Source organism: Numida meleagris, chromosome 2 (genome assembly GCF_002078875.1).
Source record: "Numida meleagris isolate 19003 breed g44 Domestic line chromosome 2, NumMel1.0, whole genome shotgun sequence".
In the NCBI taxonomy this organism is placed as follows: Eukaryota; Metazoa; Chordata; class Aves; order Galliformes; family Numididae; genus Numida; species Numida meleagris.
The window spans coordinates 29,686,436-29,696,797 of record NC_034410.1 but is presented as its reverse complement, the minus strand read 5'-3'; the positions used below and the strand labels follow the sequence as shown (position 1 = coordinate 29,696,797).

Below are 10,362 nucleotides of genomic sequence, written 5' to 3'. Positions count from 1 at the left end.
ATTCTGTAATTTTGTGATCATCAAGTTCAGCCATCAACCTGATCTACCAAGTCCCATCACTCCACCACATCCCTTAGTGCCCGACTTGCTCTAATCAGTCTCTACTGGGGATGATGATCAAAGATCCTGAAGCAAATCTTTTGCCATATAACTTCAAACAAAACTGAGAGTTTGAGTACACACTACTCAGCCCATTATGTACCAAGCAACAACACATTAAAAATAGTGTGAGTTTTTGTAATACCAATGAAAAATGCAAAACCAGCTAAAATATTTGAAAATAAATTGTGAGCATAAGTTTTCTACTTTGTAAATCATTTCTTCATTTCTCTTTTTTATAGAGCACAAGTTGTTTGATGAGGAACCTGGGATGGATTCAATTTCGGAATGTAAAGGGTCCTTTGAGTACATGGCCCGAAGAGGAAATATATGTTCTACTCCAGCGGAGTGCCACAGGCGTTCTTCCACTCTGCACAAGATGCGGTATATTCAATCACAATTGAGACTTCCAGGATTTTAGTGCTGGATGAAGGCTGTCTGCTGAATGAATGGGCCGCAGTTGCCACAAAATAACATGAATGGGCAGTTGTATGAGGTTCCAAACCAACATATGATTCTAATCATGATGCTGGACTGACGATAGCAGTGACTATTTTGGAATAAAAGAAAAGATCAGCTGAGAGGTGCTAGATATGTGGTTGATAATTAATGTTCCTGCTGGAGACTGGCCATGTTTCCATACAAAGAAAACTAGACTAACAGATAAAATAGAAAGGAAAAGAACAGCAGTGATTGAAAACACAGCTTCTGATTTTGGTCCTGATTGTTACTGGCAACCTCACTGCTAGAGAAAAACAGGTTCAGCAGAGTTTTACCAGTCGCTGTGAGACTTAGCAAATATACCAGCACTGTGCTGTTTAAGACATCTATTTTTGCTGCCTTTTTGGACACAGGCTCACTGCAGCAAAAAAAAGGTTAGCTAAGATACACTGTTTTTAAACTGAAAGCTAACATCAAGGAGTGAAAAGAAGATAGACAACTGTGGAAAAAAAATAATAAAAAAAAGAACAATAAAAACGTAAGTGTTATTGTCTCAATGGTTTTCAGAACTGAACTGTGACTGGAGAAGATGGAAGTACCACTAAGATTTCTCTTTTGGTCAGGACGTCTTTCACAACTAAGTAATGAAAACCCAAGTCCTGAGATAGCTCTGTAGTCCCTAAAGGACAGAAAAACAACCCTGCCTTTGGTCTGGATAGGTTATGCTGCATCAGCAGGCAGTGTGACTTGACAGGTGTGGACTCAAAGAGTAAAACTGTACTGGGAGCAGATAGCTACACTACAAGAGTTTAAAGGAGGTTATTCTGAACCAGCTGTAGTCCAGCTGTAGAATTAATGACCATTAGGATTTAATGTGTCAGATGACTTTAACATGAAAGGAATTCTGGAAGTTCCAAAGGCACTTTGCAATTTAAAGCAAAGCTCAGAAGCAGGTATAAATGGAGATTCAATTAGAAAATGCAGAGTTGATGTGAACTAAAATACCTCTGCCTGGCCACACCACCACTGCTACGTTCATCTGCCGTGGGGAGAAGACCAAGTGGCTGCACAGCTGGAAGAGAACTCTCTTTGAAAGCTACTGGCCTTGCTCATGTTGTTTAGACTTAGCCTAGCCCTCTGTAGGCCCCACACAGTATGTGTAGGCCTGAAGACATTATTATTTTATTGTAGGTTTTCAGTTTATACAGTATGAAATACAGCAAAATACATTTTGTAGCCTCACAGAAAGGGTGTTTACTGCATGCTCTGGGGCACAGCAGGTGAGAATAAGTTTTCTGAGGACAGGTGGCCTGTGGGGTTAACATCAGCTTCCTGCAGAAGGCAGAGACGGAGGGAGCCCTCCTGGCACCCACTTGTCCAAGCTGCCTATAGGGAGAAACACACAAGCCTGTGTTTTTGTTCCTAGTGTCTCTGCATCTTATTCTGAGTTTTCATTTCATGAGCAGAGCTAGCTTTTTATTATCTTGGATAAAATTGAGCATAGAGCTTAGAGGGTTATATATCCTCATTACATACTAAATCCACTCATAACTAAGAGTTATAAAATGTATATTTCATTTAGGAATAGAAGTGTATGCCATTATTGTATAAGGTCTTTTACTGAGATTGAAAACACACTGCAAGGATTAAACATGACATGAATATAGGAAAACAGATTTTTTGAATCTAGGAATGAATATAGGAAAACAAATATTTTTCCAGAAATCTGAGAGCATAACTTACAACTGATTTTGACAGACATTAAATGCTCTGGAGGATTAAAGCCACAGGAGGATACAGATCACAGTAATTCAAGATATTTTCAGTCCTGCAGTTTCAGTGATCTGAAAGCCATTTTTATGTCAGTTCCTTCACACTAATCCAACTTTACTTGCAGCAAAGTACAGTAAAGTACCATTTGTTTTAACTGTGAAATATAATAACACCTTATCTTCACTGTAGGCATAGTCAAAGAACAATTTCTGGTGTAGTATCTGAATAGTTTCAAAAGGCTTTTGCCTCACTGAACATTTGATAAGGAGTTTGGGGATTTCTGATAGATGAAGTAAAGGTTGTCCTTATAGAACCAGTGTTTCTGAGGCCTCCATAGTATGAAGAAAATCCAGTGCCTTTAATAAAACTGATGTAGCCAAAGTCCCCAAGTGGAGCCAATCAGTTTAAAAGCATATATTTACTAATACAAGTTAAGCTGACACAAATTAGATTGAAATCAAAGAAAGAATGTCTTTTCAAGGTTTTGCAGCAATTTGGTTAAATCAGTTTAAAATCAAAGCTTAAGGCAACACCATGCAACTCTGCTTTTTATAGAGTCTGGGCAACTTTTAAGGACATAACTGGTTTTTATCAACGAGCTACACCTTACATCGCTTACAGGAGGACAAGAACGCTGTGCTTTGTTTTGTTTTGTTTTGTTTTGCTATTATTGCAGCCAATTTTGCAGCTCAGCGTACAGTCCACCAGCGCAGCGCACACGGAAATACGTCACTCTCCGCGGCGGTGCGTGACGCCATCTTGTCGCGCCGCGGCGTGGCCCCGCAGCATGGCCGTGGCGGGGGAGCTGCCGCCGCCGGCTGCCGAGCTGCCGTCCTTCGCCGCGGCCAGCGCGCTGGTGTGGCGGCGCTACTCGTGCCTCGTGGTGGCGCCGCACCGCCGGCACGTCGCTCTGCCGCCGCGCTTCCTGGGCCGCAAGCGCACGGGCATCCGCGCCCAGCTGGACGCCGAGCTGCTGCGCTACTCGGAGAGGTGCGGGCCGTGAGAGCAGGGGCCTCGGGTCCTGCAGCCCTCGGTTCGCCGTGGTGGGGGTGGCTCTACAGCTAACTGTGCTTCTCCACAGCCTGCAGGGCGTGCCTGTGGCCTACGACAATGTCAAAGTGGTGGGAGAGCTCGGGGACATCCACGACGACCAGGGCTTCATCCACCTGAATGTGGAGGCGAACTTCGTCATCTTCAGTCCCAAGAAAGGGAAGAAGATGGTGGTATGTAAATGAGTCGGCATGAACTGATCAAAGCTTGATTTACCGCTGTGAAAAACAACGGTTTGGGGCTTAAGTAGAATTGTGTTTTAGCTCACATTAGTAATTGTCTTGAATATTCATATTATTTTTTTATTATATTTCATTAGTAGTTTCCAATAGTCTATGTTTTCATTCATCTGCCACTAAATTTGCTGAGCAGCAAAGCTTTCCAAAGAGCAAGTGATTCTTAAATTATTATATTCTTATGTTTGTATCAGGATGTACTGATGAGTTTCTTTCCACTAAGTACAAAGGCAGTGCATCAAGCTTAGACCTGCTTTTCAGTAAGAGAAAATATATGGCGTGGGGAACCCTTGTGTTGGTATATGTATGCCAACTCTCAGTTTAGTTTTCTCGTATTCACTGTTGTGCCATGCTTTTGCAGCATAGCTCGTGCCTCTCTGTAAGTGTAATTAAGAAGTGAATGCATTTCTGTGGTAGAAAGGAGATGGAAACACCCTCACTGTGTCTTTCATTCATCTTTGAGAAGTTCAAAAGTGGATGATGTTAGGTGTGCAAACGTTTCAGAAACCCATGGAATGGAGTATATGAAGCCTTTTTTTGTGCCATCTGTATCTTTAGCTGCAAAATAATTTGGTGCTAGCATAAAAGTTTAGGTGGACGAGTACATAGGGCTTAAAATGGCTGTGAAGCACAGTTGATGGCTTTGCTGTGAGGAAAGAAGTAACAGTTTGATGCGTGTACTCAGTATGGTTGCGTTCCATGCTTTGTCTTTGTCTTTTTTATACAGATACAGGTTCAATTCTATTTGAGGTAGACTTCTATGAAAAGTATTTGAGAGTAGTTTTTATTTTAGTGTAGAATAGTTTGCTTATTTGCTAGGTGAGCTGACTTTGTAACCTTTGCATGCAAAGTCTTGTCTGAGAGTGTCAATGTAGGAAACTAAATATATATTATATCTGCATTTTAAAGAGTTAATATTTAATTGAATTTAATTTGATATTTCTTTTATAGGGTGTAATTAACAAAGTGGCCCCCAGTCATATTGGCTGTCTGATACACGGATGCTTCAATGCTTCTATCCCTAAACCTGAACACATGTCAGTTGCAGAGTGGCAGGAGTTGGGGTTTAAAATAGGAGATGAACTGAAATTTCGAGTGGTGCACTTAGATTCTGATGCAGCAGGAGTGTTCTTCATTCGAGGACAATTGACTAAAACCAGGTACTGTGCCATAAAAGAAAATGTTTTTCTTAACTGTTTAAATGGATTAGTTACAAGGTGAATAATTTGATTCAACATCTTACTCCTTAAGCTTCCTTGTTTTCGCACAAACCTTTGTATAAAAATAATTTGTATTAGTCAAACTAAACTTTTTAGCGTTAATAAAAAATAGTTAATAAAATTAACTATTAAAATAATGATTTAATAAAAATAGTTTTCTTGAGCTTCAAAAGTTTGTATTCTGACTCTTGAACTATTGATTGGGCATATAGTGCCTGTTCAAAATAACATTGCAGATAGCTAGAGTAGATTTGTTTATGAATGTGTCTAGACTTTTCAATTAAAAACATTCCAGTTTCTTAGCACAGTGTTCATGCTGGTATTTCTACATGCACCTACACTTGCCAGCAATCATAATCATAAATATTTACATGCAGATTACTTAAATGCTTGCTGAAACATACGAATATGCTTGAGCTCAAAGATGATATGAGAAAATGCATAACTTTCATCCTTGTGCCTCTGTAGATTTTCACAGCAGCTTGCTAAAAAAATCTTAATAGTGGTATCTGTTAAAAAGTGTGTTCATAGGTTTTTTTTTTTTTTTAATACTCATTTGCTGCGCAGTTTTTTCTACCAATGTGATTAATTTCTTGTTTTCAAATGCACAGTGTAGATACTGTTGCTGAAATCATTTTTTTTTTTTTTTGAGGTCTGTTTAATCTGGAAGAGCATTCTGGATTGTTTTCATGAATTCAGAATTAGCTGTCTTGTTCCCAGTGCCATCTGCTCCTCCATAGTTTTGACTGCATTCTTTCAATATGAATTGTCTTAGATGTTTTCGCCGCATCTCTCACCTGCAGGGTGGTACATAGTGGTTTCTGTTTTCAGTGGGTTTTTTCGTTGGTTGACTGGGTGGTTTTTTTTTTGTTGTTGCTGTTGTGAGTTTGTTTTTTCGATTCCTCTGGAATCATTTGTTTAAAGGGACAGATTTCAGTGCAGCAAATGGTTGGTGTGATTGAACAGGACACTGTGTTTGCAAATAACTAATGAACCAAAAAAAGGTCTACTGCACAGTAGGTAGTTACGGATGAAGGAGTAAAAGAGAAAATGCAATACCTAATGGTGTGTATGGGATTTTAGAGAAGAAATTTTGGCTAAGGTTTGAGAGAGAGCATGGAAGCAAGAGGCTGGTCAGGTAGTATACATTAAGCTGAAGGTGTTACCTGGGTTTATGTTTTTCTCTATCTAGAGTTTATAACAAATGCTTATCTTTACCTACTCGGTGTAAATATTGTGTTTTAGTAAATTTTAACATTTCACTTTGTGTCTTTGGATGTTTCTGCTTCAGCTTACCTCGTATATTTCCTTACAGTATGCAGCCCAAGCAGTCTGAGACTGTTACTGATGCCGTCACTGATGGCACAAATGGAGAGCAAATTCAAAACTTTGATAACGAGAAAAATGGCTTAAGTGACTCTGGGGGAGATAATGTCACAGAAGATCCTCTAGATGAGACAGATAACACTGGGGGAGGAAATACAGAAGAGCAAAGTATTGATGCTGTGAATGAAAAATGTGATGATAAAAAGAAGAGGAAGAAAAAGAAAAAACATAAGCAGGAAGAACAGGAACATGTATTGCCTGCCAGTGACTCTAGTGGTTACCAAAGTGACCTTAAAAAGTCAAAGAAAAAGAAAAGAAAGCATTGTGAAGTTGAAGAAAGTGAATTGCCTCAGCTGTCGCAAGAACCTAAAGCTAAAAAGAAAAGGGACTGAAGTCTGATGTGCCTTTCTTAATTATGATTTCAGACTTTTTTGATAAACTTCCAATAAAACCCTATTTTCAAAATATAAGTGTATATTTTTTGCTGAACAATGTGTACTGGTTGGTGGGATTGTGTTTGTGTGCTGTGTACACCAATAGTTCTTAAAGTGTTGCAATAACAGTAGTGGCTATAGGTGCGTGTCTTTGACTGGAAAGTAGCACAAAGAACAGTGGAATGTAATGTCAGGATTGCATGTATCGCCGCCTTGTCTGCTTCCCTGTTCTGTGTGTGGTAATCCAATGTTGTTTCTGCATCAGAATATAAGTGAAGTAATTTATAGCTATAGAGATTAGGTAGATGGAGTAAGTTATAGGCACGGAGACTGCAGCTCCTGTCTGTCCAGGCATTTGAAATACCTCTGAGCTTTACAAGTTAGAAGAATTACTAATTTTGGTGCTGGATAGACAGGACCTGAGAAATAGAGAATTTAAGGAGAAGTTAAATAATCAACAATATACATATATGTGCTAGCAAGAATTTATATATAACCAATATGAAAATATATGTTATACTTTGTTATACACATTGCAAGAATATCCTGCATGAGATTGACCAAACCAGAGAACAAGTCATGACATGTCCAAGGAAGTGCCTAAAAGGCATCGGGAAGGCCTGGCATCCCCCCTTGGTGCTCTTTGTTTAACAAGGGAAGCGTCCTTCGGACAGAATGGAAGAAGCTTTGGAAAAAATCACCATATCAATACGGTAAGAAGAGTACTGAGACATGTTGGAAACAGCAGGATGGCGACTGACTGGCACAAGATAGCACATGAATTAACGAGTGTCAGAACATAATTAACAAATGTAAACCTTCGATAAGACTGTGAACCTGGAGTACCCAGCCAATGGGGAAACAGGGCAGGGGGTAGGCATGGGTGGGGAAACAAGGTACAAAAGCTGTCATACTGTGTCCATAGGTGCGCTCCATTTGGCAGGACGCCCGCCATTTTAATGGCGAATAAAATCTGCTTTTATCAGAGATACCATTCTGATAAATTGTTTGGATATTTCCAACATGTGTAGTAAGCGGCAGCTAGAAATGATCTTTGCTAATCTAATTCTGCCACTGCTGATCAATTGCCTGATTTCTTTGAGAGGAATCTTACTGCTAGAGTTCTGGGTGACATTCCTGAATTCCCAGGATCTGAGACAAGTTAATGGGCCATGAATACCTTTTGAAGCCTTTGCAGCCTATCTGAAAGGTTAAAAAAAACAGAACTGCCACTGTCCTGGTTCTTTCAGATCAAAGCTTTTACATTACTCCGTTTAGAAAAAAAAGAAAAGACCAACACAGTTGGATAACTTCATTCAGAGTGAGCAGGGAATAGAGAAGGTGGATGCAATCAGATGTAGTGGAATAGCATTTGCCTGCTGGTTAGAATCTAATACCAAGATACACACTAATTAAAACTGTTGCTTATGTGACAAGAAAGTTATAAGAAAGTTACTTAAGCATCAAACTCACAACAATTTTCATTTAAAAAATTAAAAGACGGCTCTAACCTCTTGTACATGCCGTGACTTTAAAATGTTGGTCTCTAGAACAGTAGGTGCATATTACCAATGTTTCCCACACTGTTTAGTATTACTGGAAAGTAGTGACAATTGAAAAATGACAGTCAAATGCTAATTAATGTACTTTTTTTAAGGATTATTTTTTCCTGGTGTAGGTGTTTTACAATTTTTTGCGTATTGATACTTTTGGTTACAGCTCTTTTCTCTTGTGAGGAGTTTTGGAGAGAGCTGTAATGTGACATGCTAATTCTTCTTACTGAGGTAGGAAGCAATGATTACTTTGGTACTATTACCTCTTACAAGAAGACATCACCAGCTCTTCTAAGACCATGTAGGTGATCAGCATGTATGTGAGCACTTGCTGTTCATCTGTCTGTTCTCCAGGTGTTCTCAGACTAAATGCTGCTGTGGTGGTTATGCTGATGCTATTAGCTGATTTTAATAGTCTTACATACAGTGACATAAGCAAATATCCACAGAATGTGTTTTAGATTTAAAGGATATCTTTTAGGTATCACTTTGTGCTGTACTAAAGATACTTTAAAAAAAAAAAAAAAAAAAAAAAAACCTTGAAATTTCTAGACTTGCAAGACAAAGACCTAAGTTTCTGTCTTAAAGATTTGATTGCACGGCAGTACATCATAGGCATTTTAAGTTAATATGAAGAACCAAGTTAAGAGTTTTTTTGTGACCTCACAAGGTGAGCTTACGTAGAGAGAGCAGAAACTTCAATATATTCTCTTTCATTTTCTCTCTCGTTCTTTAGTGTGCTTGATCGTGAAGCCAGTTTCTGACATGTAAGATGAGTCATGAGATGTACACAACTTGTCTTTGTGCTTTTACATTTGACAATGTGGACATCTGAAGTAGATGAATTTTCATTGATGCTATCTCTTTGGACTGTCCATTCTTCCTCGTCTGTGACAAAATTAGATGTATTTGTTACAGTGTACTGCAAGGTTAACCGGGCAATATTCTGGTGTCTTTAAGTGTTGCAAAGAGCAGCAAGAAAAAATCCAGTTGAAGTTTAACTGTACAGGGAAGATCACAGGTTGGGACATAATTTACAGTTAGAAATGTTCTGATGTCCCCCTTTTTAATGGATTGGTGTAGAAGGAAGAAGTTAGGTAAATAGGTATAGAGACTATATCAGGGAGGAGGGTGCCAAGTGAGGAAAATTTGCTGATGCCTCTGGGAAGGGAAAGGAACGTTGGAAACAGTTAACTACTGCAAACGCACTAAAGACTGAGAGTCATGTGAGTTCATCCCTTAGTCCTTAATAATTGTTACAGCTCACTTTCCATTTTAGAGAAGGGAAGCATCTCCAGAATACAGGCTGTTGGTGAGTGAGGCATGAATCAAGCCAAGCCAGTTCATAGAAGCATCTTGTAGCACCGAGAGATTGTCTTGCTTTGTTCCAGCTTTTCATCAGCACAGACAGATGGGAGATTTTCAGGGCAGGAGCAGTCCTTGCAACTAACAAAACAAGTAACAGATATAACAAAAATGTTTTCAGCACTTTGAATTGTCCGCTACTGCTGTCTTAATATTTGCTTAGTGAAAGAAAATTGCTGACCGTTGTTTAACAAACTATGCAAAGTGATTTTTTGAGTGTATTAAGAGACATTTCTGAAAGTCTAATATAATCTGTCTCAATTTGAGGCCTTATTTAAAGCCATTTTTTTTTCTTTTTGTCAAGTAAGTGTGGCCTGCTTTGCCTTGTATCATTTTTTTGCTTTTCTTTCTTGGCTTACCATAGAAGAGGACAATTGCAAATAAATTAAGTGCAGGAGTTGGCAATTCATGATTGCTGAAAAACTTGCTCTGGTATTGGAAATACCGTAACAGTTACATTAATTTCTTGCTAGGTTAGTATGCAAATAGTAACTGTGCAACAAAGTAAATTTGTAGATTCCTTTTCCTGACACCTATACAAAGCAATTGACTTATTTTGTCTTTGGAAGGGAAAAAGTGAAGAAAAAAACTTGAAAAAGAAAACAAAACATAACAGCTTTTCCCAGTTGGAGCCAGTATTGGCAGCCTTGCAGCTGCACTGTTAATGTTGCTGTGGACACTGTCTCAGTTTAGCTAAATATGGCAAGAAAAGGATTTTCAAAAGTGAATTGTCACTCTATTCATGACTTTGACTAAGCTTTTTTTTTTTTTCTTTCCCTTAAAAAGGCAAGATTTTCCAATACTTTAAATTAAGAAGCCAAATTTAAGACGCTTTCCATAAAATCCTGATCATTCTAAATGTTTA

The 10,362-nt window shown here is 38.7% G+C and overlaps 1 protein-coding gene across 1 annotated transcript; it reads left to right on the top strand.

Moving 5' to 3' along the window:
* On the top strand, positions 3,058-6,612 carry TWISTNB (TWIST neighbor). Its single transcript, XM_021388457.1, has 4 exons — positions 3,058-3,303; positions 3,395-3,536; positions 4,551-4,759; positions 6,135-6,612. Exons 1-4 carry the CDS (start codon positions 3,101-3,103, stop codon positions 6,535-6,537), a joined length of 957 nt encoding a protein of 318 aa, XP_021244132.1. The 5' UTR covers positions 3,058-3,100; the 3' UTR covers positions 6,538-6,612.

What these genes read in the sequence shown, in the direction of transcription:
- TWISTNB (XM_021388457.1), top strand. Translation starts at nt 3,101, where the DNA reads ATGGCCGTGGCGGGGGAGCTGCCGCCGCCGGCTGCCGAGCTGCCGTCC. An exon ending in CTGCTGCGCTACTCGGAGAG is followed by an intron (nt 3,304 to 3,394) that starts GTGCGGGCCGTG and finishes GCTTCTCCACAG; the next exon opens with CCTGCAGGGCGTGCCTGTGG. An exon ending in AGAAAGGGAAGAAGATGGTG is followed by an intron (nt 3,537 to 4,550) that starts GTATGTAAATGA and finishes TTTCTTTTATAG; the next exon opens with GGTGTAATTAACAAAGTGGC.